At 42.4% G+C, this 26397-nt stretch overlaps 1 protein-coding gene across 8 annotated transcripts in view; it reads right to left on the bottom strand.

Annotated features, from left to right (window-relative positions):
* Positions 1–3309: 3309 nt before the first annotated feature.
* The window catches only part of LOC132589122 (golgin subfamily B member 1-like), a 95211-nt gene continuing 72123 nt past the window's right edge, over positions 3310–26397 (bottom strand). For all 8 annotated transcript variants that reach the window (XM_060261768.1, XM_060261774.1, XM_060261772.1 and 5 more), the window contains 5 exons: positions 11569–11730; positions 7872–7969; positions 5764–5898; positions 4848–4962; positions 3310–3982 (listed from right to left, as the gene is read on the bottom strand). In XM_060261768.1, the coding sequence (XP_060117751.1) occupies positions 3824–3982; positions 4848–4962; positions 5764–5898; positions 7872–7969; positions 11569–11730 (669 nt within the window). In that variant the 3' untranslated portion in view covers positions 3310–3823. The remainder of the gene's footprint in view (positions 3983–4847; positions 4963–5763; positions 5899–7871; positions 7970–11568; positions 11731–26397) is intronic.

Below are 26397 nucleotides of genomic sequence, written 5' to 3'. Positions count from 1 at the left end.
CCCACCCTCCAGTATACATACAGACAAATGCTAGCTTAAACCTAAATCCATTCATCCCAGTGAGAAGACCATGGCTTCAGTTTGCACATTACAACATGCAAAGGTAAAGGTAGCCCCCTGTGCAAGCACCAGTCATTTCCAACTCTGGGGTGACAACGCATCACATTTTCACAGCAGACTTTTTACGGGGTGGTTTGCCATTGCCTTCCCCAGTCATCTACACTTTCCGCCCAGCAAGCTGGGTACTCGTTTTACCGACCTCGGAAGGATGGAAGGCTGAATCAACCTTGAGTCAGCTACCTGAACCCAGCTTCCACTGGGATTGAACACAGGTCATGAGCAAAACTTGGACTGTAATACTGCAGCTTACCACACTGTGCCACAGGGCTCTTATTACAACATGCAGCAAAAAGCTAATGTACAAAGTGCTCTTGCTTCTCCATTTTTTGTTCTATATCATCACATCCTGAATGAACCCAAGCATTTCTGCCCCAGAGTATGCAGTTCATCAGTTCTCTGAGCAAGATGCAGAGATTTCCTTTTTTTATATGATAGTGTTCAGTGAGACTGGAAAACTAAATACAGATGTACATCTGATTTCTCTCACATATTGTCAATGCTTAAAAGCAGCCTCAAGTGAGCTTTACACTTGGTGCTACTGTTACTTCACTAATCTGTGAAACGCTCATATGTACAGTGTTTACAACTAAACAGAGGCATTAAGTTTATATTTCTGGCAAGCTAAAAGTTTTTTTTTTAAAAAGAACAGTTGCTGAGAAGCTGCTGTGCGTGAGAACTATTGCTGCTCAAATGCATGCATTCTTATTCCACAGGAGATCAGGAAGTTTGAGTTCAGTGTTTAAGGCTGTAGTGTTAATTACCTACACACAGTGTTCCAATTGGCCAACAGCAATTAGCAGAACTCTTCAACATACCATTGCTCACGATCACCAAGTGGCAACTAGACCACAGATATGCTATTTCATCTGGCCATCCTGAGTTATCAGGAAAAATATAATCTATGACTTCAGAAAGAACCAAGAACTTTCTGGAAATCAAACTTTTATTAGAAATAAAAACATAGAGAAATACTTACCCCAAAGACCAGGAGATGCCCTCTTGGAGCAAATGAAATGATCTCACATTCTATTACATTTATATCTGCTTGTGGAATGGTGTTCACAGAATATCTTAGTCTGCCCATACCATTTTTGGAAAGATTTTTTTGAGCTTGCACTTATCAAAGCAACAGCTTCAATGGTTGGATAAATCAGGGCAGAATTTCTGATATCCTTGGATGCTTTCCCAGCTGGAGTTGCTTTCTGTGTAACTGATTTTCCCCTCTGCTCCACCCCACCCCATCACATCTCCCTCTTCTCTTTCCCCTTTTTTCCAACTAAGAGGCAGGCTGGTTGATTAGTATGTTCACTGTCAATTCCAGATCAGAAGTGTTTATTTGCTGCATTATTACCTCCTTACCTAAAAATAGCTCTGTTCATATTTAAGAGGTACCAATTTCAAAAGGAGACATTACTATGCATAGTACTGCTGTGTGAAATATGCATATAGATATCAGGCTTCTGTAGCAGAGAGACAGAGAATAGCCACCTTATCTTAAGATTGCGTGACTCAGTTCCTGAAAATGAGGTCTGGATCAGAACCTAGCTGCCTATGTGGTTGCAATCACATCCAGATCTGTACACAATTCTACCTAAAGTCTATCTTATTACATGCAAGATTACCTAAGTTCCATATTACAGATTTGGTTTGTGGATCTTTAGAACTTAAAAAAAACCCCTGGAAATCTCAAATAGAGCATACACTGTGCCTCTTTGCAAGCGTTGTGTTGTCTTGGAACATTCAACTGGAGGAAAGCCATTTCTGCATGCCTCTTTCTCAGTGTCAGCTTCTAATAACAAGATCTATGTTAGAAACATTCTTGATCTTTGACCAGCTGTTACGGTAATCAGTGCATTAAAAACCATCCTGTTGTGTAAACAATGTGTATCTGTACTTCCAGAGATTGTGCTTGGAGTGTCTCTATTGTGATCAATAAATATTTCAATGCAGAGAAGAGATACAAGTTGTATAATGATGTAATCATATGCATCCTCAATTTTACAGTGCTTCATATTTTGACATAAGGCAAACATTTCTGTAAGAGTTAAATAATGCACACAGAAAGGTGAAGGCTAGAACATTATGCTGTCTTTTAGTATTGTGTTCATATGATGTTCTCTCTGATCTTTGGACTGGAAAGCCTAAGAAAATATCAAGCCCACATTAAATAAAATTACGCTTGCATTAATAAAATTACCTGCATGTATGATACTTTAAAACATTTCTATGTTAATGCATTCTGAGTTCAGTAGAACTTTAAAAGCCCAGTAAAATATTTCAGGGTATAAGTTTTCATGAGTCAAAACTTACTTTGTTTATAAAGTTTGTTTATAAAGTTTATATCTCTGCTACTTGGCATTACATTTTATGACACACATGGCCCGGCCCAACAAGGACTCATTTATATCCGATCTGGCCCTCATGTGTTTGACACCACTGAGTTAGATCTTTCTTAACAAATAATACCAGGCTAGCGGAACTGATCCATTTTGTGCTGTTTTTATTCCAAATGGAACAAATAGTTTTGTACAGTAACAAAGATAGCCTTGGCTAATTGGTTTCCACTACTACTTTAACCTATATGTCATGTACCACTTATTAGACAAATGACATACATTTATTGTAGTTGTGAAATGGATCCAGTGCTTCACTGCTTTATTTCTGCAATTTCTCCCCTGTGATTTCAGTTCATGTACTGAACATTTAATATGACAGTGAAATTTTCACACGTTTTTAAAATGATAACGGTTGTTATGAAAGAAACTGGACTCCACCTGAATCTAGAATAGTCAATAAAGTGGAGTGTGATGATGGGCCAGTTGTCAGGAGCTCAAACACAGGATCCTGACATACACAGAACTAGGAGGAGGCAAGAGTTTTGCAGGTGACAAGCACGGAATAATCCCAGAGGTAGAATTGAGGGAGATAAATAGCAAGAGGCCCACTTACAGAAAAGCAAAATGGTTTGAGTAAGAGTTCCTTACTGATAATGCAGTGAATCAACCTTCTAAAATCCATCATGTCTATTTGCGTCACCTTTTACAATTTGTTATGTGCCTTTGTGGGTCTTGAAATGTTCAAGAGAAAGACATACAAATAAACATTTAAAACAAATAATGTTTGTATCAGCCAAATCCCATACAGACCATGATAAATGTTCAAGCAGAGATAAGAGAAAGCTACTAAGTTTTTAGATTTTATTTAAAGGTAAGAAACCAAGAATGATTCCATCTTTTCTCCCTGTATTGCACTATGTAGGCTTCTTGTTATAATCAAGAAGACAAGAGACCCAAGAGAAGATATTTTTTTTCAAATTTATAATTCAACTCTGCTAAAATAAAATTTATATAGAAAAGATAGCATTTACAGCCCATCCAGCACTCATTATATATTCCCAAAGAATATGAAACACCCCGAATTGCAGCATGTTCTTAGTAGTGTGTTTGGATAACAGTATATTTTTCTTTAGCAAATATAATATTCCATTGTTAAACAACAATTCAACTCAACTTTGGAGAAACTGTGATGTACATTTAAAACTACTTCTTAAATAAGACGTTCAAAAGCCACACACTATCTGAGAATATTTACAACTGTGTTCAGTGCATAGCGTAACAGCGGCTTGTAAAAAGTCCATTCTCTCACCATTATTGGCACACCATTATTTAGAAAGAAAATAATTCACCCATAAAGTTCAGTGCATTTATAAGACACCTGTTAGACAGAGGAAAACAAGAAGATGTAGTATCACCAAATAACTAAGGAAGAGATAGCGGGATTTTGCTCTGGAGGTCAGCAACTTGGAGCAGTAAAAACTTCGCCCCCGAATCCATCTCTGGAAAGAAAGGGCCCCTCCTTTCACCTGTGCAGAAAAGAAGTGCAACATCTTATTAGAATGCATATAGTTTCCAACTAGATTCAGTAGGGACAAAAGGAAATACTTCTTTACACAATGAATGATTAAAATATGGAATTTGCTCCCTGAGGTGGTAGTTGGCTACAGGCACAGATGGGTTTAAACAAGGATTGGAAAGATTCATGGAGGATAGTCTATCTGTGGCTATAAACCATGGTGACTCCACATTCAGAGCCAGTCAACCTCTGAATCCCAGTACCAGGAGACAACATGATGGGAAGGTGTCAGCCTTTATGGCCTGTTGTTGGTCCTCCAGAGTAAGTGTTTGGCCATTATGTAAGACAAGATGCTGGACTAGCTGGACCACTGGTCTGATCCAGTAGGGTTATTCTTCCATTCTTAAGCAAATTAAATCATTCAATGACAGCAAATGTAATTTCTGCCAATTCCCCCTTTCTGCAGCAAACACTCAATTTGGCCCTCCCAAGGCCCTGCTGCCCTCAGGTGCAGCATTTCAGGGAGATCAATGAACTGCAGAGGAAAGGGGGAACATTGCAAAGTTCTGTTTCACTGATGAAAGGACCTTCTATTAGCAGAAAACTTAGTCTAGATCTGGCCCCTAAACTGGGATATCCTGAATTAGAGTTGATTCTTTCAGCCAACATGCAAATATTTTTATGTGGTCAGTGGGTCAGCCAAACAACAACACTGAAAACTGAGTTACTGATAACCAATTTATCAGGATGGAATCTTCTGTTTCAGCAAGTTTCTTAGAATTAAACAAAGACTACCAGATATTTGTTAAAACCTATTCACAATTAATGTGATAGAAGTAATATCTCAGGTTTATTTTTAGGATTTATAAACTTACCTTTCTTACTACAATATGCTCACTAGTGTTGATGATCAGAGCATCTCTTTCCTCATCGGACTCCATCTGAATGGCATATTCTCTAGGTAAGGACCTAAAACTACCTATTTCAAGCCTTAAAAAGGGAATTTGAAAAACACAAAAGCATTAGAAGAATGAGTCAGATTCTGCAGCTCTTGTTTACTACAATTTTAGTAGTCTTTAAGTAATACACATTCTTTTTAACAGTTACAATGCAGTCTGTCTTGGTTACCCAAAACTTCAACTAATGATTTTAAAGTAAAAATGCAGTCAAAAACAGAAGGTCTCAGTTCAGTAAATTCAGGTTTTAATTCTGTTTTCCAGGAAATTATGTAAACCTGGCCAGGGGTCTCCTAATGACAAAATCAGAAATTGCAAACTTTCTTTAAAGACATCTTGTTTACAAGTTCCCCTGAAACATGCAAGCCGCAGGAGAATATTTAATGTATTCTACAGTAATTCCAGCTAGGTAAAAAAAACAGTGATGTCCAACAATGGCTGCAACCAGTGTACCACATGAACTAATTGTATCACTTTAACCATGATCACAAATTCTCTGTCAGCATTCAGGTCTTCCATGACAGATGAATAAGGGCAAAGGATTCCATGAAGTGAGTAAAGGTAAAGAGAAAAAATTGACAACCAATGCAGTACACCATAATACAACTGGGGGAGACGGATTTGTGTACACAGATCACACTTTTAGGTCTCAACTTCCATCTAAACCATAGGAATAGATTTCTGCATTCAGTACGGACAGCTGCAAATATCAAGACAATCCACTGGGGAGCAATAAGGTGTTGCAATCAAAAACCAAGGAACATTCTTTTAAAATTGCTCCAATTATCTGTTTTCCTTTTAGATCATTCTGAGTTGTATATTTAGATATAGCTACCTTTTAAGTTGGCTCTCAGAGAGCTCAAGGTGTTCTTCTGCAGCTTGTCGCCTTTTCCTCTCTTCTGAGAGCGTTTCCATGAGTTGTGACATAGTTTGTTGCATGGAATCATGTTGCAACTCCATCTCTGCAAGCCTAGAAAAAAAACAGATTCTAAATATACAAGCAGAGACCTGCAAGAAACTTGTGAGGAGGCATTCTCCCACCTTTGCTTCTTTCCCCCTCCCCTTCCTTTCCTCTCTCTCCAAAACCGAATACACTTTTTTCTTTCCCTCTCTCCCCATGCCAATTTTCCTTTCTCTTCTCCTCCCCCCACCAAGCCAATACCCTCTTCTTCTCTTTTCTGTCTCCCCTATGCCAATTTCTCCTTCTTTGTCTTTCTCTCCCAAGCTAATCCCTCCAATCCAATCTCTCCTTTCTATTTCCCTCTATGTTCCCAACAAGCCAACCCCCTTCTTTCTATCCCCTGAAGCCAATAATCCCATATTTCACTTTCTCTCCCCCCCAAGCAAATACCCCCATATTTCACTTCCTCTTCCCCTCCTTAGATGTCCCCTTCCCCCTTCTTTTCCCCTACCTACCCAGACCAACAGAACCCATGGAGAGGGATGGATGAGGGGGAAAGAGTTGTTCTAAAAGATACTAGAAGCCCTTGTTGTGGGCAGCTGCTGTGCCGATCCCTCTGAGCCCATGCAAGTCCAGCTCCCAGGCTTTGCACAGCCCCTGGCCCCAGCTCCATTGCAACACACAAAAGAGTACCCTGTTGGAGCCATGCAGCCCCTCTGCTATGCCACTATGTTCCCTCCCTCCCATGCTGGCTGTGCACCCTTCTCCTCTGTGGCCATGGCTGCATCTCAAAGAGCTTCGGCGGCCCTGGGCAGGAGGGGATGGCTGCAAGCATCCAGTGGCCCTCCCAGTGCCCTGTGTGAGCTGTAAGCTTCAATAGTCCAGGTGGTAACAGCAGCAGCTTCCTTTGTGCTCTCTTGGACATTCTCCCATGGCTGACTAAATAGAGCATTCTGAGTTGTATTTTTATAGAGTAAAACACTGTTTTACTTTGGTGGGGATTTAAGTATCCCCCATATACTTTTTTCAATATTTAAGATTTTTCTGCACACCTGGGGAGTGGCCCACAAGCGCAGGATAATCATTTACCATTCATGTGCCTCTGATATGTGGGAATAAGTATCCACACATGGAGGCTATGTTGGGAATTAGATATAAAGATTCAAAGCAAAGCAAATCTGGCTCAGCATCCTCACTCAAACTAAAAATTAATAAAGGTAGATAACCAGTCCTGTAGTCAGAAAACTTTGGGTGGAGGGGCCTGGGAGCTAAAAAATTTGGTGGGGGGGGGGCTGCGGGGCTTGGCTGCTTCTTCCCTCCAGTGGCCACCCAGCCCCAGATCTCTCTTGCACTCTCTCTCTGGCTGTTGCTCTCTCACTCTCCTCATTGCTGTCACTCTCCTGTTTTCTCTCTCACCACCATCGTCTCTCTCTCTCGCTGCTGCTCTCCCCCTCACTATCACTCTCGTTCTCATGCTGTCTCTCTCGCTTTTGCTCTCCCATCTTGCTCTCTCTCCCCCTTGCTGTTGTGCAGTCTCTCCCCCCCTCACTGCCCCCTCTCTCTGCCGCTCTCCTGCTCTCTCCCCCTCACTGCCCCCTCTGCTACTCTCCCATTCTTTCTTTCACTGCCCCCTCTCTCTGCTGCTCTCCCTCACTGCCACTCTTCCATTCTCTCTCACTGCCACTCTCCCACTCTCTCTCTCTATCACTCTCCCCCTTATTGCCTCTCTCTCTCTGGCTGCCACTCTCTCGTTCTGTCTCTCTCACTTTGGCTGTCACTCTCTTTTCTTGTGCTCTCTCTCTTGCTGCTTTCTCTCTCTCCCCCTTTTCTGCGGGTCCTGGAGGTCCTCCAATGGAGTTTTTAAATACAGCAGGGAAGGGTTTTTTTTAAATAGAGCAGCCTGCCTCCCCAGGCCACTCCCCCCCTGTAGCTACAGGCCTGTGATAACATTTAAAAACACAAAGTAAGTTCTCCCTGAAGTGTGCCGTCATTTTATGGCAAAGTCAACAACATAAAAAGAGCTATCAACAAACAATCCTGACCTTTTCCTGAGATCACTAAGTTCCACATTATCTATTTCAACAAGGACAGCAGCTTTCTCCTGGGGAGCTCCTGGGGGAACTTCTGCTTGAGCTTCACCCTAAATACAGCAAATATCAATATGCTTCTTATGAGAAAAATGTTCACTAACAATAGTTCGATTTCTTAGTAGAATTAACTTGTCTGGCACAACACACACACACCAGACCTTTTTGTTAAAATAAAAAAGAAACGGAGTAAGAAAGGTGGGTACATATATTGTCTTAAAACAATTATGAGGAGATCTTCCAAGAGCAAAAGAACTCTCACCAACATCCATATATTCAGACACAATATAGGTTACTCGCCACTTCTTGCCTCTCGTGCATGAATTCCCTCTACCTGCCTTAACCATGTTTAAGGGTAAACACTGACAGCAGTCACAGCTAATGCCAACCATAATGTTATTAATTTCACCATTTGTATAAATAGAGAGTTGCCCCAAAAGACCAGCACAACCACATTTAACTTTAAAAGGGGTAAATTCTCTGAGATGAGGAGGCATGTGAAGAGGAAACTGAAAGGAAAGGTAAATACAGTCAAAACCCTTGGGGAAGCTTGGAGGCTATTTAAAACTACAATCCTAGAAGCTCAGATAAAATATATACCACAACTTAGGAAAGGCACAAACAACTATAAGAAAAGGCCTGCATGGTTAACAAAGTAATGGAAGCTGTAAAAGGTAAGAAGGACTCCTTTAAGCGGTGGAAAGCTAGTCCAAGTGAGATTAATAAAAGGGAACACAGGATGTGGCAAATCAAATGCAAGACTGTGATGAGGCAGGCAAAAAGGGACTATGAGGAGCATATTGCAAAAAACATAAAGACCAACAATAACAATTTCTTCAAATATATTAGAAGCAGGAAACCAGCCAGGGAGGCAGTGGGGCCCTTGGATGACCAAGGGGTCAAAGGATTACTGAAGGAGGATAGGGAAATGCCTGAGAAGCTGAACGCATTTTTTGCCTCCGTCTTCACTGTGGAAGATGAGAAGTGTTTGCCCGCTCCAGAACCTCTAATTTTGGAAGGGGTGTTAAAAGACCTGAGTCAGATTGAGGTGACAAGAGTGGAGGTCCTACAACTGATAGACAAATTAAAAACTAATGAGTCACCAGATCCAGATGGCATACATTCAAGAGTTCTGAAAGAACTCTTAAGGTGAACTTGTGGATCTCCTGACAAAAATATTTACTCTTTCATTGAAATCTGCCTCCGTTCCTGAGGACTGGAAGGTAGCAAATGTCACTCCCATCTTTAAAAGGGCTTCCAGAGGAGATGCAGGAAATTACAGACCAGTCAGTCTGACTTCAATACCGGAAAAGTTGGTAGAAACCATTATCAAGGACAGAATGAGTAGGCACATTGATGAACACAAGTTATTGAGGAAGACTCAGCATGGGTTCTGTAAAGGAAGATCTTGCCTCATTAACCTGTTACATTTCTTTGAGGGGGTAAACAAGGCTCCTCATCAAAGGCTCCTTGTTTCCTCATCAAAGGCTCCTTAGTAAGCTCAAGAGTCATGGAGTAAAAGGACAGATCCTCTTGTGGATCAAAAACTGGCTAATTAATAGGAAACAGAGAGTGAGTATAAATGGGCAGTCTTCGCAGTGGAGGACGGTAAGCAGTGGGATGCCACAGGGCTCATTACTGGGTCCCATGCTCTTTAACTTGTTTATAAATGATTTGGAGTTGGGAGTAAGCAGTGAAGTGGCCAGGTTTGCAGATGACACTAAATTATTCAGGGTGGTGAGAACCAGAGAGGATTGTGAGGAACTCCAAAGGGATCAGTTGAGGCTGGGTAAGTGGGTGTCAACGTGGCAGATGAGGTTCAATGTGGCCAAGTATCCCAGCTACAAATACAAGTTGATGGGGTGTGAACTAGCAGAGACTGACCAAGAGAGCGATCTTGGGGTCATGGTAGATAACTCACTGAAAATGTCAAGACAGTGTGTGATTGCAATAAAAAAGGCCAACGCCATGCTGGGAATTATTAGGAAGGGAATTGAAAACAAATCAGCCAGTATAATGCCCCTGTATAAATCGATGGTGCGGTCTCCTTTGGTATACTGTGTACAATTCTGGTCACCGCACCTCAAAAAGGATATTATAGCATCGGAAAAAGTCCAGAAAAGGGCAACTAGAATGATTAAAGGGTTGGAACACTTTCCCTATGAAGAAAGGTTAAAATGCTTGGGGTTCTTTAGCTTGAAGAAACGTTGACTGCGAGGTGACATGATAGAAGTTTACAAGATGCATGGGATGAAGAGGATAGAGAGAGAAGTACTTTTCTCCCTTTCTCACAATACAAGAACTCGTGGGCATTCAATGAAATTGCTGAGCAGTCAGATTAAAGTGGATAAAAGGAAATACTTCTTCACCCAAAGGGTGATTAACATGTGGAATTCAATGCCACAGGAGGTGGTGGCTACAAGCACAGCCAGCTTCAAGAGGGGATTGGACAAAAATATGGAGCAGAGGTCCATCAGTGGCTATTAGCCACAGTGTGTGTATATATATGTGTGTGTGTGTGTGTATAGGCCACTATGTGACACACAGTGTTGGACTGGATGGGCCACTGGCCTGATCCAACATGGCTTCTCTTATGTTCTTAACCAAATGCATACTTAACCAAGGTTTACTAACTACCTGGCAACCTGAGGAACTGGATTAGCCTTAACTATGGCTGTGGTAATCAAAGCAAGTGTAGGTGATTCTCAGATACATTACAAAAATATCAAAGATATATTACTAAAAAAAATAGAAGTCTAACTTTAAGAAAGCAATTTTGTTCATAATAAGAATGAACAGGATCCTAAAAGTCTTCAAATAGACCTTGACACACTTGAAGCAATTACATTAAACAGCTAGGATCTGAGATAAGTATCTGGCTAAAAAGGTAAAGGTAGTCCCCTGTGTAAGCACCAGTCGTTTCTGACACTGGGGTGCATCACAACATTTTCATGGCAGACTTTTTACGGGGTGGTTTGGCATTACCTTTCCCCCCAGTAAGCTGGGTACTCATTTTACTGACCTCGTAAGGATGGAAGGCTGAGTCAATCTTGAGCCAGCTACCTGAACCCAGCTTCTGCCAGGATCAAACTCAGGTCGTGAGCAGAGCTTCAACTGCAAAGCACAGCATTTCAGCCTCTGATGAATGTAGGTGCACTGTGATTCAGGATTAGATATTTCCATTGGTGCTGTAGCCTTCACTGAAGACCACAGTGGTCTGTTTTATTTATTTTATTTTATTTATTTATTTAGAATTTATATCCCGCCCTTCCCACAAGTGGCTCAGGGCGGCTGTACTCATATACCAGGGTTTTTTTTAACATGATACAGTTTAAACTTTTCTACCAGCAGCATTTGCAGGTTTTTTTCCCCAGAGCAGATAGCCTCATTTTTAGACATAACCACTGAAAAATAACATTTTTACTCTAGCCTAGAAATTTTCACCCTGGTTATGTACAGGGTTTTCCTGTTCCTCTACTCATCCTAGAAAATGGCACACATTCTGAGAAGAAATGACCTATCTGAGCATGCACAAAGAGTTTCCAGTTCTGCTTTTTCTGCCTAGAAGCTTCCTCTCTTATGCATCAATCTGATGAAGAAAGACTGCCTCACAGAAAAAGTAATACCAAAGTAATTATCTGTGCTTTCTTACCTCAGAAGTACCCTGAGCAGAAATTTGTGTTTGATATTCCCTTTCAAGCTGCAAGTAACGATTCTGCAGATCAGTGTAACAGAGCTGGTTATCCTGCAAAGCCTGGGACACCATTTTCAGCTGGGCAGACAATACAGCATTTTCTTCAACCAACTGCATTACCTGCAACAGTTGGCTAGGGTAAACACCACTGTGCAACTGTTTTTTCAAAGAAGGTTGCTTGACCATTCACTAACAAGTTTGTACATCCACTATGGGGGTGAAACACTGCTAGGTGAACATATGTAAATATGCCAGTTTGCTTTGCATTGCTTATGACACTTCCAAAAGTCAAGCAGTGAAACAGAAAGCTCCCTGAAGCACACTGCACATAATCCTTTTGACTGCGGATTCAGGTGGGTAGCCATGTTGGTGTAAATCAACAGAACAAAGTTTGAATCCAGTGGCACCTTTAAGACGAACTAAATTTAATTCTGGGTATAAGTTTTCATATGCATGCACACTTCTTCAGATACATTGAAACAAAAAAGGTGGTAGGTTAGTTACTAGGATGTGCTAATTAGAGTCAAGATGTGTAAGTAACTGAGTGATAACTACAGTAAGATTGGATTAAAGCAGTTGTAACACCTGTGAATAGCAGCAAATTAGCATACAGATAATAAAAGAGGTAACAAACAGATGTGAGAACTAAGTTTGAATCCAGTGCTCTACATAGGGCAAACAAGTCAAACCCTACACCAAAGGATAAAGGGACACAAAGCTGAAATCAAGAATCACAAAACTGAGAAAGCTGTAGAACACTGCAACCTCCCAGGGACTGGCTAAAATAGCTATTTTATTGCAAAAAAAATCATAAACAAATTACTGAATTACAAGTTATTACAACAATCAAGACAATGGAACCCCCAGGGCTTTAATAAAGATATCGCATTCTTATCTCTCAGTACACAAGCTAAGTGATTCAGTTCTCGCTTGCACCCAGAAATAAACATTGTTGGTCTTAAAGGAGCCACTGGACACAACTTAGTTCATACATCTGTTTGTTAACTCTTTTATTATCTGTATGCTACAGGTCTTACCCCAACTGCTTTATTCCAATCTTAGCTTTACTCAGGGGTTTTTTTGAACAGGAACGCAGTTCTGGCTGGCTAGGTGTCAAGGGGTGTGACCTAATACACAAATGAGTTTCTGCTGGGCTTTGTCTACAAAAAAAAGCCTTGGCTATACTTATTGTTCAGTTATCAGCATCTTGACTCTAATTAGCCCTTCCAGGCAACTAACCCCCACCCCCATGTAATGTTGAGGAAGTCTTGTTTCAATGTATCTGAAAAAGTGTGTATTAACACAAAAGCTTATACCCAGAATTAAACTTTATTGGTTGGTCTTAAAGGTGCCACTGGACTCAAACTTTGTTCTAATCTTTTTGACTGTTGATTTTAAAAAGCCTTACCCTCTGTTGTATTACAAAATGTTTTTGGAACTGTCCCAAGTTTAGAATGCATTTTCTCATATCGAGCTAATCACACTTCAGGCTTTCAAGGGGCCAAAACTCACATGGAACTGAGTGACAGAACTAGCGAATGACATGGGAAGGTGGGAAATAGGAAGGGAGGGTAGATGTCCATAGTACTACCTCCCTAGTATTAAGGAGACAAGGAACAGTGGGTACAAGACTGGTACAGGAAGCATATACTGAAGTGCCAGTCTGACTAATAGGATCTTCTAAGGCCTGAACCTTCCAACAGTCTCTGATCCCATTTTCAAGCTTTTATGTCTGTCATACACTAAAAAGGCTGAAACCATCAGAATTAGATTTGTGCTTATTTCATTAAGTGAAAATTATTATGACACCAAATTCTTTGCCACTTTATAAGATTGTATACATATGATGAAAACCTGCAAAAAAGCAGAATATATGTATTTATAATGTAATCATACAATTTTAGTACCCTTTTAAGAGTTTGAGAGTACTTCAGATACATATTCACTTATAATCAGGTAATCAATATTTTCAAATGTATCATAAAGTTTATGATGCCAACCAACAGTTCTTTCCTGAATTTATTGTGTGTTCAAAAGTGACAACTTAAAGTATATAAAATGTACCATTTCAGCTCACTAGTTCAAGGATTTTTATTCTAATAAATGGGAAACATACTGAAGTCTTTTAAGCATAAGATATTAATAGCTACAGAATACAATTTATCTAGAAATCACTTTGTCTGTATCTTTGAATTTATTTGCTGGAGTGTATATCTCTCTGGCACAGCTCTTAAGGGCAATGCTGGAGCTGATTTCTCTCCGCCAAGAGACAGTTCTCTTGTTCTCCTGCTTCCAGCAAGAGCAACAGTTTCTAATCCAGGGGTGGCCAAACTGTGGCTTGGAAGGTCGAGGAGGAACTTAATGCAGGCTTACTCTCAAGTAAGTGTGCTTAGCACTGGGACCTCAGTCAGCCTCTAAGTGCTGACCTATAGGTAAGCAACTATTTCTGCTATGAGGAAGGAAACAGGCAAGCTTGCAAGCTCTTCTCCACCACAGAGGTTATCAGGAGACTTAGAACAGGGAAAGAGAGTGCAAAAGCCAGTGGAGCCACTGGAAGAGGGAATGGAATTAAAGAGGGCCTTTCAGGGTTCCCCCTTAGCATCATAGCTCTTGTAGGAGCTGTATTTACTAACCCTTGGGTCAAGGCAAAGAGAGATGTATAATGATGCAAACGGTGCTCAGTGATTTACTTGTGTTTCCTTCTCCCACTGATGCCAAAAAATAATGCCCTAACCTTTCTCTATGCTGGTCTTATGGGGACTTATTCCCAGTTTGTTTGTTTTTAATCTCCTTCTAACATGGTTGTGTTGTAAAGTGCATACATATGTATATATGCAAATAAAATATTAAGAGTTTTAACAAAGATGTGTATGTAATATTTGTTCATGTCTTGTGGTTCTCAAACATATGATGTTTATTCTATGTGGCTTTTACGTTAAGCAAGTTTGGCCACCCCTGTTCTAATCCCTTAGACAAAGCACACAAACATACACAAAGCTACTGGATCTGGCAATACTGCAGGTGCATTCAATATTTCCAGTGCAGAATTATTCTAAAGACAATTTTTCTAATACTTAGTTTCATACTTTGTTACTGGGTAACAAACCTTAACCCTTACTGGGAACCTTAACACCGAGCGTACATAATGAAGTAATGCTCATTGTTATTTGCCCTTCCAAAAGAGCATGCATAGAACTGTGGGAGCTACTTGTGCAGATCCAGTTTTTAAAATGCTGAAATCCCACTGACTGGCAGGGCACAGAGAGGATAATGTTAACAGAATTCAGTTTCCTCTACTGCTCAGTGGACAGGTAAATATTTTTTAAGTTAGCTTTGCATGTGCGTCCTTGGATGCTGGATGGGAATGAGGAATTAGATGGCCAGGACCCATCTGCATGGGTGGTTGCTTATCCAGCTGAGGTTAGGCATGTGGAAACCTGTTTCTACTCTCTGAATGCTGCTTATTAGATGGAGGTATTTATACGGACCTAAATAAGAAACATCTCATTATATATATATTGAAGTATTTATATCCTACCCTTCTGCTAAAAAAATAGAAAAACTCTGAGATGGCATGCAACCATTTTAACTACAGCATGAAAACTGCAGATGATGATAGAAACAATTAAACAGTTCTCTCTTTTTTCAAAATAATCTTTTCTTTCAACCCTTAGATCAAGTTCTCATCTCCCCCTTTCTTACTGAACCTTCTGTGTTTGGGAAGGGAGTGAGTTGCTCTTGTTTTCTCAAAGTGCTTCTTGCTATTTCCTCATTCCATTCCAGTATTGTAGATGGAATGGGATTGGACCCACTTCATCCATCCTACAAGTACATCATGGCTTTCCACATCAACACTCCCTCTGTTGCTTTCACTGAGGGTTGAGGAGCATACTCTGAAAAACTGGATACAAGGGGGATGCTTAAATCCACAGGATCAGAGAAAATCCCATGTTTAGGATCTTCTAGTGTGCCATTATCTTCTCCCTGTAATGAGAGGAGGAAGAAAAGAAACAAAAAAACATGGTTGCTCTTACTCGTAACCACTGTTCATTCAATGGTCTTCTGTGCAGGCACATATGGGGACCGCATGTCTGTAGGCCAGCAGCAGAGATGAATTTACAAGATTTTCTGAAGAAAATTCTAGGCTCTGAAGTGCTTCCCCCTCCCCTCTATGTATAGTGATCCCTTTTCTGCCCAAAGGGTCAAATGGCAGAGTCGGGGCTAGCACTCTTTCCCTCAGTTCCTTTGTGAGAATTGAGGACTGTGACCTCTCTCTTTAACAAGGTCTTGAGACTTTGCTTCCAACTGCCATAGTGGAAAGCCATGATGTACTCGTAGGAGGAATACAGTGGGTCCAGCTTTGTGTTGGTATGCCACTTCCTGAATATCAGCCACATGGGATTATATATGCACCCTGTAGCTAATCTTCTTAATTGAAGTATAATGTCCACTATTTCTCTAGAGAAGCTCTGAAAGTCTTTCATTTCCAAGCTGGGTCTGGGTGGAGGATGGGACCCTGATGCGAGAGGTCTGGTCTCATTGTCAAGCTCGAGGGTGGCGCAACTGCCATTTGCACTAAGTCCAAGAACCAGGATAAGAACATAAGAGAAGCCGTGTTAGATCAGGCCAATGGCCCATCCAGTCCAACACTCTGTGTCACACAGTGACAAAAAATTTATATATATATATTAGCCAGTGTGTGTGTATGTGTATATATATATACATACACACACACTGGCTAATAGCCACTGATGGACCTCTGCTCCATATTTTTATCTAAACCCCTCTTGAAGGTGGCTATGCTTGTGGCCGCCATCACCTCCTGTGGCAGTGAATTCCACATGTCAATCACCCTTTGGGTGAAGAAGTACTTCCTTTTATCCGTTTTAACCTGTCTGCTCAGCAATTTCATCGAATGCCCACGAGTTCTTGTATTGTGAGAAAGGGAGAAAAGTACTTCTTTCTCTACTTTCTCCATCCCATGCATTATCTTGTAAACCTCTATCATGTCACCCCGCAGTCAACGTTTCTCCAAGCTAAAGAGTCCCAAGTGTTTCAACCTTTCTTCATAGGGAAAGTGTTCCAGCCCTTTAATCATTCTAGTTGCCCTTTTCTGGACTTTATCCAATGCTATATTATCCTTTTTGAGGTGCGGCGACCAGAATTGCACACAGTACTCCAAATGAGACCGCACCATCGATTTATACAGGGGCATTATGATTCTGGCTGATTTGTTTTCAGTTCCCTTCCTAATAATTCCCAGCATGGCATTGGCCTTTTTTATTGCAAACGCACACTGTCTTGACATTTTCAGTGAGTTATCTACCATGACCCCAAGATCTCTCTCTTGGTCAGTCTCTGCCAGTTCACACCCCATCAACTTGTATTTGTAGCTGGGATTCTTGGCCCCAATGTGCATTACTTTGCACTTGGCCACATTGAACCGCATCTGCCACGTTGACGCCCACTCATCCAGCCTCAACAGATCCCTTTGGAGTTCCTCACAATCCTCTCTGGTTCCCACCACCCTGAACAATTTAGTGTCATCCGCAAACTTGGCCACTTCACCGCTCACTCCCAACTCTAAATCATTTATGATGTCTCAGCTAGAAGGGTGCCATGAATATCACCTCTTCCTCTTCCCCCCTGATCCTGTTGAGGATCCTACTGATGAGGAGCATGGGAGGAAGGTGTAGAGCAGGCCTGCAGGCCAGGGGTGAGACAGTGCATCCTTGTCCACCACTCTGGGATTGCTGAATCTCAATAGAAACCTCCTAACTTGACAGTTGTTTGGCAATGCTAGCAGGTCTGTCACCAAGATCCCAAGTCTGTGAGTTATCTGGATGAATATCTCTTGGTTCAGGCTCCATTCTCCTGGGTCCAAGCCTGCCCTGCTTAGCCATTCTGCTTCCAGATTGGCTAGGACTTTGAGGTCTTTTGCCTTTGGACTGGCTATGTTCCTTTCCAGCCAAATTAGGAGGCATTTGGCTTCCAGGAACAGAGACTCTGACCTTGTGCCTCCCTGACAATTGATGTGGACCTTTGTTGACATGTTGGTGCGGACTAGCACATGTTGGTCCTGCAAATGCTGCTAGAAGGCTGAGAGAGCTAGCCTGACTGCACAAAGCTCCAGTCAGCTGATGCTGTGCGTTTGGGTCACCATATCCATGCAGTGGGCTTCCCAACCTCTCTTGCTAGCATCTGTAGTCAGTGGCGTAGCTAGGGCTTTGGGGGCTCGGGGCCCAAGATTTATGTGGGCCCCCCTATGTGTGTGTGTGCACGCCTCCAGAAACAGGATATGATGTCACTTCCAGTGATGTCACTTCCGCAAGATGGCCACCACTTGCGAGGGAGCCCTGCTGGAAACAGGAAGTGATGTGACTTCCCTCATTTGCATATCAGAAAAGAAACAAATTTGCATAGTTGTAAATGAGAAGTGTTTCTTTCTCTGTGGGGTGTTTAGCAGCTTGTCAGAGAGCATCAGCGGGAGATGGGTGTCTGGTTGTGCCTACCAAGATGGCTGAAGCAGCATGCCTACCAGCGGGGAAGGCACCAACAATGTCTGTGCAGTTGCCTGGGCCAGTCCCATGCAACACTTGTGCAAAAAGCCAGTGTGGTGTAGCGGTTAGGATGTCAGAGCGAGATCTCAGAGACTCAGGTTCAAATCTGCACTCTAAAAAAAGCACATACAGGTTCCTGTTTCCAACCAGCAAACAGGAACTGAGGTGAACCATCAGGTGTCCCTATGAAAGGAGGAAAGATGGTATGGTATATAGCCTGATCTTGTTGGATCACAGAAGGTAAGCAGGGCTGGTATTTGGATGGGAGACCACCAAGGAAGGCTGCAGAGGAAGGCAATGGCAAACCTCCTCTGCTTTTCACTTGCTTCAAAAGCCTCTTGCTGGGGTCACCATAAGTCCATGGCATAGCCCAATCTTGCCAAGTCTTGGAAGCTCTGTAGCTAGGGGCCAGGAGGGAGGGGGCCATCTAAAGAGGGGCCTTTCAAATCATGCAGGAGGCTGGTGAGTCCACCAATCAGCTGATTTGTGGGCCCTATAAATGGCATGGGAGGGGCAGTGGCTGCTCCTGGGTGCCTCTCCTGCCTCCTGCATGGGGTGAGGACCCCCCAAAAAAACCCTGTCAGGGGGGCAGGCCCCGTGGGTCCCTGGTTGGCTACAGGGCTGCTTGGAAGCTAAGCAGCGTTGGTACTTGGATGGGAGACCACTAGGAAAGGCGCAGCAGAGGAAAGCCATGGCAAATCCACTTCTGCTTCTCATTTGCCTTGATATCCCCCCCTCTGGGGACACCATAAATCAATTGACAGCACATACATATATATGTACTAAGCCTGCATTAAACACAGTTAGGTACACCAAAGATTGCAGGTCCCAAAGTATGGAGGATTCACAGTCTCTTGTATGACACTGAAGAAACAAACGTCAGGGGGACTCCCTCACACTTCCTGCAATTTGTCATTTTTTCTTAAAATGGAGATGAGCAGGGCATGCTGTACTCTGGAAGGACCTCGCTGGGGTGACTGACAGCAAGCTCCCTCCCCTTTTCTGCTTTGCACAGGGCAGTAGTAAATAGAGTTATAATTTGTGTTATAGTGCATTTTTTGACCCAATTTTCACAATGTACTCACTTAAAATTGCTTCTGCTCCTGTGATTTCACCCTTATCCTTAAAACAACTAGGAATAGCTGTTTCCATCTTGCTCTGCCTGTAACATCCCCAGGGGAATCTGGGTGGCTGCTGCTATTGGAATCAGAGTCCTGGATTACTAGGATCCATTCTACCAAGAGTTTATGCAGATCAAGGAGGAGAAGAGGTCTGTTTTTAACTACACATTCTAGTCAATGTGGGGATTAATATTACATTGCAAAGCAAGAACTGCAAAACACTTTTAAAGCTATTTTCATACATGGTAATAATAGCAGTGATGTTGTTTTTGCATTTCCCATATCTGTAATGCAAATATAAAACATACATGGGCTAGAATAGCACCCTTCCTTCCTTTATTAACAGAACTGACACTTCAATACATTAACATGATATCAGTGATGTTTGTTATGGGTGGAAGCACCCTCTGGATTAATATATTCACATGAGATTATTTTCAGAGTAAAATAGTATGAAACATCTATATGACAGTATTTATTCAAATGCAATACTAGTTTCTTCCTCAGGTATACTATAAAAAAGAAAGAAAAGAAAAAATCTTATGTTTGTATATAAGCTACAGCTATGTCTATTAATAATTTTTTTTGTATAACTTTTCAAGGGGGTCCTCTTACATTCAGGGTTATCTTCCTTTTCACACACACACACAGAGCAAGATAAAAATTTAAACAAGATTACAATCCGCTGCATATTGAAGAATAAAATATAAACCAGAATGTAATCATTAAATTCATTTAGGAATAGTAGTAATTAAGCATTCCAAGCCTGATTTTCTTCCCCCTAGGGCTCAAAGTGGCTTACAAAACTATTTAAACAAAGAAAGAAAAAGATATATAATACAATTTCAACATCCTGAACTGTTCCTGAATCCACTCCACTGGTCTGACTAAAGAGCCACAGAATACCTTAGGTTCACATCACTGCCCACACCCAGGTTTTAATACCTGTAACCAAAGCTCAGCCCAGATCTCTCTTAGGTGTTCCCAAGATTCCCCTCCCTTGCTAGAAGTGAATCTAGTAATGTTCGGGTTTAAACATCTGTGACACTTACTGGTTTTTACAGAGTCTATGTAGACACATATGTAACTATGTAATGAAGTGAATGATTATTGCCTGCTACATAAGTAAAGAGTAATTAATACTGCTAACTGTCTCCTAGCTTGTTTGCCCGGGAGAAGATCCCACGGTGTGCACGGAGGTTTAGGATTGCGCTTCGTGGGTCTCTCGGCATGGTGTGTGGGGTCCGGCCGGCTGGCGGGATGACTCAGAGAACTGGGCGCTGGGGGGGGGGGTACTTTCCAAAGAGGAAGCCCCCTGCCCGCCTTTCTGGTGCAGGTTAAGAAAGAAGCTGCTTGCCTGCCCAGGGCTCTGGCTTGAGTTATTTGCTCGGGTCCGGCAGAATCATCGCCTTTCTCTGCTCTCTCCTACCAAATGCGAAACCTATGCACAGCTTCCTAGGAGGTAAGCCCCACAACGAGACTTGCATCCGAGAAAGCATGCTTCAGAACAGATGGAGGAAGTCTCTCGCTTCACAGTCGGCTAGGACACACAGCCCTAACGGGACTCTGATCTGATTGTGGTGACCGTGAAACCGCCCCCGCCCTTTGCTCGTGTCGTGTGTTCGGGTTCTCATGAGGTTATTGAGTGCAGGGAGTGAAAAGAGAGATTCAAGCGTTAGCTCCTCTGGCACGCGCACCTTCTGAGGCGAGGCGAGGGAGGAGAAAAAGCGACGCGCCGCCGCCTTTGCGTGAGACGGAGAGGGGGGAAAAGGGGAGGGGGAAGGGCACGAGGAGCCCCGATGTGCGCGCGCGCTCCCCGTTGCTGTCGGGCGCCGCGCCTCCATTCTTTTTCTCCCCCCCCCCTCGCAGAGCAGCAAACACGGCGTCACGGCCATTGTTTGGGGGCCCCCATTGCCAATGCGGGGACCCCCAGACCCGGGGCGGCGCGCTCCCCCCGCCCCCCCCCCTCCTTACGCCACTGTCTGTAGTTACAATGATTTGATGTGGTAAGTGAAGCTGATCCCTTTGGTCAGGTCCTTGTGCACTGTCTACCCCTTTAGTTCCTTCTTTAGGTGGTCTGAGATCTTGATCCGCTTGTGTTTGAGCCTTGATATGTCCCTCTGGAATAGAAGGAGAATTCACTGTAGGATTCCAGAGTGGAATCACATTCATGGAATCAAGTCTGTGGTTGAGATCATGAAGCCCTGTAGGGTGGTGGTGAAGAAATAAACTCTATCCTGTAACCTTCTGTAATACTTGATAGCACCCATTTGTCTGATGTTGAAGAGCTCCAGGCCTCCAAAAAGAACTGGAGCCGGCCTCCAATCAGGTAGTCAGGCGGAGTGCTTTTTGGCAGGCAAGTTCTTGTCCTGCATGAAGGGTGCTGGTTGTTTCTGATGGGCCCTGGGGCAGTATCTGAGGGATGAGAAACCTCATACTGTTCTACAGGAAGGGCGAGCTAAAAATTGAATAAAATAAAAAGTCTCTTCCACATTCTGGTGGGCTGAAGCTGCAAAAGAACTGAGGTGATCAGGCCTTGGCATCCTTATCCCTGTTGATTGAGGATGAAGACATGGTCCTCTTCTTTTGTTTTCTCTTGATCAGGACTTTATCTACACTGGATTTTCCAAAGAGGAGTCTGTCCTAGAATTTTTCTGATGAGACACTGCTTTTGGACAAGGGATCCACCTTCCAGTGTTCAACTAGATGTTCCATTTTTCATTTATTAGTTTCTATGACCAAAGGTCTTAAGCTAAAAACAACCAGATGTTCTTTTTTAATATGTTTATAGCTTGAGCCCTGGTGCAAAGCTGGATGGTGCCCTGAGAGCATCAGAGGCAAATTCTGCCACCCTCTTCATCTTGAGTGGGAACCTCTTAAGTAAGTAAGTAAGTAAAATTTTATTTATATCCCACCCTCCCCCGCCACGCAGGCTCAGGGCGGCTAACAACAGCAAAACAACAATACATTTAACAAAACATTAAATTAACCCCAAACCGATTAATACATTAGTTAAAACAGTTACTAAATCTAAAAACATTAAGTTAGATCTGACAGTACCGTTATTAATCGACGCTATGCCTGTCAGTTTGTGAATGATGGCGGATCTCCAGACTGGACCATTTTGATGTTTCTCTGTGGACTTCAATGGGTTTATGTACAGGTTCTGCAGCAGATCATCTGCCCAGATGACTATGACGTGTAAAATTTGAGAGCACTGCCAATGCCCTGATTGCCAAAGATGACACCTTGTGATTTTTCTAATACTGCCTCATTCTTCCTGTCCATTGAGTCTTTTTGTGCATTAGTGGGAAGCACGGCCACCACCTGTGCATCCACCAGAGACACATTAAGGTCCTCCTCAGCATCCTCTGGTAACACGTAGAACTTCTTGGCAAGAGACATTAATGAATTGCCACAGCCCAGCAGGGCACATTCTGCTTTAATAAGAAACCAAAGGAATTTGGGAAAGGGAAAGCAATCTGTACTCTGGCAGGTCTTTTGAACCCTCTGCTGTCCAGGTTGGCAGAGTCTGACAACCTTGGCTTTTCTAGCAGCTCAAGCTGGTAGTTAAGAGTGCTAATCACCTGGACTTCCGGGTTTCAGCGCTTCGAGCTTGTTGGTGATCCATGGAGCTTGGCTCCAACGCCCCCCCCCCCGAATCGGGCAGTAAAAGAGGTGCAGCAGCATCTCGATGGGGACTCTGGAGGGGTCTCCTGACAGCAAGGAGCTCTACAGGAGCCAGGGAAACAATGGTGGTTGTTCCCTGTTCTTCCTGTCTGCTCTGGTGCTCCATCGCCATGGTTGCCATTATGGCAGCAAGAGGTGAATGCCCGACTGCTTTCCTCTCTTAACAAGCTTTTGATGCATTATTCTTCTGCCTTAATCACTTAAATTCTATTATGCAACTAAGTCTTCTTTCTAACTACCGGCTAATGAATCTTATAACAACAATTGGGACTATTCAAAAAGAAAGGGGAAGAGGAGGATAATTCCCCCCCCCCTTCTCCGCAAGGAAGGCTTCAAAAAGACAAAGAACAAACTTGAGAATTTTCAATAACTTAAATTGGACTGAGCACAGATATTCAAACTGATTTGGTTTACAATTAAACAAGTTATAATGAGATCACTACTTGGTTACAATACGGTCTGAATAAAAATGTGATATACCTTTAAGAGAAATGTATGTGATGCTTGATCAGGACTGAAACGACTACAATTGAAATGCAGGAGAAAAGCACACGGCTAGAGGAGATCTAGAAGGATAGACTAACTGGGACTTTGAGCTACTTTTTAACTTTGATTATCAGACTGAGTTATTCTGTGGAGAAAATGGCACTGCAAATTAAAGTGTTTGATAAAAAAAGATCCTTAATCTCCTTAAAGCAGGAAACTGGTCTGTTAACAGAGTTGATACAAAAGCAGACGGAAACCTTTATTCTGAAATATAGTGAAACTGAAAATTTATATGAGCAGAGTGGTAAAGAGACCACAGTGATGTCTGCTGAGTCGAGAAAAATGGATAAAGATTCATTGGGAAAGGTGCCGAAGGAAATCAAAATGGAGACAACATGCGCAGTTACAAAGAAGCAGCAAAACCAAGACTGATCAAAATTCTCACAGGAGGAAGTGATGGCGTGGGGGCCTTATCATTTTCAGCAAAACGGATGGATGTGCCAAGGGGAGAAGAGGTAGATTTTAGCAAGAAGATCAAAACTTGGAAAGCCTTCAAGAAGAAGAGATCATAAACTGTTTTTTCTGCATATAATCGGTTAACATTGAATCAATAAAAGGGAACTGGCATATGATTTTGAAATGGCAAGTGAGGCTTTTGGAATCTGGATGTTTCTCTTCCGTTCGTTATTTTCATTTATGGAAGCTAAATAGAGCAATGTAATAGAGAGTGGGCAATGGAGATTGTATGATTTTTTTCTCTAGGTAAAAATAAACAAGTGTGGGAGATAAGGCAGTTACTACATATCAAACTTGTGTTTCTTAAAGTAATATAAAGATAAGAGTTATAGTCTCCAAAAGTTTTTAAAGAATTTTAAACATCTGAAATAGGCAAACAATTAACGTGGGTCAATTTGTAACAAGGCAGACAACACAAATATTTTGTAATCCTGGAGGTCCTGGAGCGCCGGGACCTCGCAACAGTGATCCATGCGACGGTCACCTCAAGATTAGATTACTGCAATGCACTCTACATGGGGCTGCCTTTGTGTCGAACCCGGAAGCTGCAGCTGGTGCAGAGCGCAGCGGCCAGGCTGTTATTAGGACTCCCGAAATGGGAGCATATACAGCCGGGGCTGCGTGAACTGCACTGGCTGCCAGTTACATACCGGGTCCAATACAAAGTGCTGGTTATCAACTTTAAAGCCCTATATGGCCGAGGACCTGCCTACCTGAGGGACCGTCTCTCCCCATATGAGCCCCAAAGAGCACTGAGGTCAGCAGGGAAGAACATGCTGACTATCCCTGGGCCAAAGGAAGCAAAATTACAGAGTACCCGGGCACGGGCCTTCTCTGTTACAGCCCCGTGCCTTTGGAATCAACTCCCGGAGGAGGTACGGGCCCTGCGGAATTTGGATCAATTCCGCAGGGCCTGTAAGACCATTCTTTTTAAGCAGGCTTTTGTAGACCGTTGATAGGATGGCTGTTTAATCCATCAACGATTTATCCAGTGACCCCTGCCATAACATAAGTGAACAGAACAACATCAGGAAGATCACTGCCGTCCAAACCATGGAATGATCCAGGCAACTGGAACTGGTTTTAGATCGCTGTTTTAAATTATTGTATAATCTTATATTGTTTTAGATTGTATTTTATATCACTGTATAACCTAATTGTTTTAAACCCTATACTGTATAACTTATTGAAATGTTGTTAGCCGCCCTGAGCCTGCCTAGGCAGGGAGGGCGGGATATAAATAAAATTTATTATTATTATTATTATTAATCTTAAAAGATCTGCTCCTGATGTTTCTGACTGGAGAAACTGTTTATATTGAAATAGACAAAGTATTGTGTTTTTTGTTCTTTTCTCTCCTCTGCTAAAAACAAGCAAGTTAGTATTAAGGATAAAGAAATTATATTTATCTTTTATGCTTATGTTAATTGTTAATACTGTTAAATTAACTAGTTAGCTCTTATTTTTAATATTGCTAAATTTAACCAGTTAGTTCTGTTTTGTGACTGACTTCTCTGCTTTTCTCATTTGTATGTACTGAAGACGAATAGTTTAGATTTAACTGGAGAGCCAGTTTGGTGTAGTGGTTAAGTGTGCGGACTCTTATCTGGGAGAACCGGGTTTGATTCCCCACTCCCCCACTTCCACCTGTTAGCATGGTCTTGGGTCAGCCATAGCTCTGGCAGAGGTTGTCCTTGAAAGGGCAGCTGCTGTGAGAGCCCTCCCCAGCCCCACCCATCTCACAGGGTGTCTGTTGTGGGGGAGGAAGGTAAAGGAGATTGTGAGCCGCTCTGAGACTCTTTGAAGTGGAGGGCGGGATATAAATCCAATATCATCATCATCTTCTTCTAAGCAACGGAATAGTTAAAAGTATATAATGAACTAATAAGACTGTAGAATTTAATGGTTATACTGGGTAAAAATTTAAAGACTTGCAGGTAGAAGGAATTTGGTACTATGCTTTGAGGTAGAAATGTAACAGATATATTTGCTGCCTTTCTCTTTTTTTTTGTATCTCTATCTTGTACCTCCCCCCTTTATTTTTGCTTCTGTAACCCCATATTATTCTCCCTTTTTATACCCAAACTTAGAGTGCTAATCACCTTCTTTAGAAGGCACTGGAAATGTTGTACTTGGAAGAGCCTAGAGGAGCTTTCTTGGACCTCTGCCTCTTCCCCCGACCATTCACCCTCTACTTTCTCTGAGTCACCCTCCAAAGAAGCTATCACCAAGAAAGAATCCCTATATTCTGGGAAACGTGGATGCCTTATCTGTCTTCTGGCTTGGGTTGCCATCTCCTGGGGTTGTGAGTCTGCTATGCAAGCTTGAGTGTTTGCTGCTCTGGGCCTCATCCTCCTTGGCAGCGTCCAAGGAATGTGGGTCTATGTGCCTTGGTGCCACTTTGGACTTGACCC

This window comes from Heteronotia binoei, chromosome 21 (assembly GCF_032191835.1).
Source record: "Heteronotia binoei isolate CCM8104 ecotype False Entrance Well chromosome 21, APGP_CSIRO_Hbin_v1, whole genome shotgun sequence".
Taxonomy (NCBI): domain Eukaryota; kingdom Metazoa; phylum Chordata; class Lepidosauria; order Squamata; family Gekkonidae; genus Heteronotia; species Heteronotia binoei.
The sequence above is the reverse complement of the archived record's forward strand: the minus strand, read 5'-3'. Positions and strand labels throughout refer to the sequence as shown.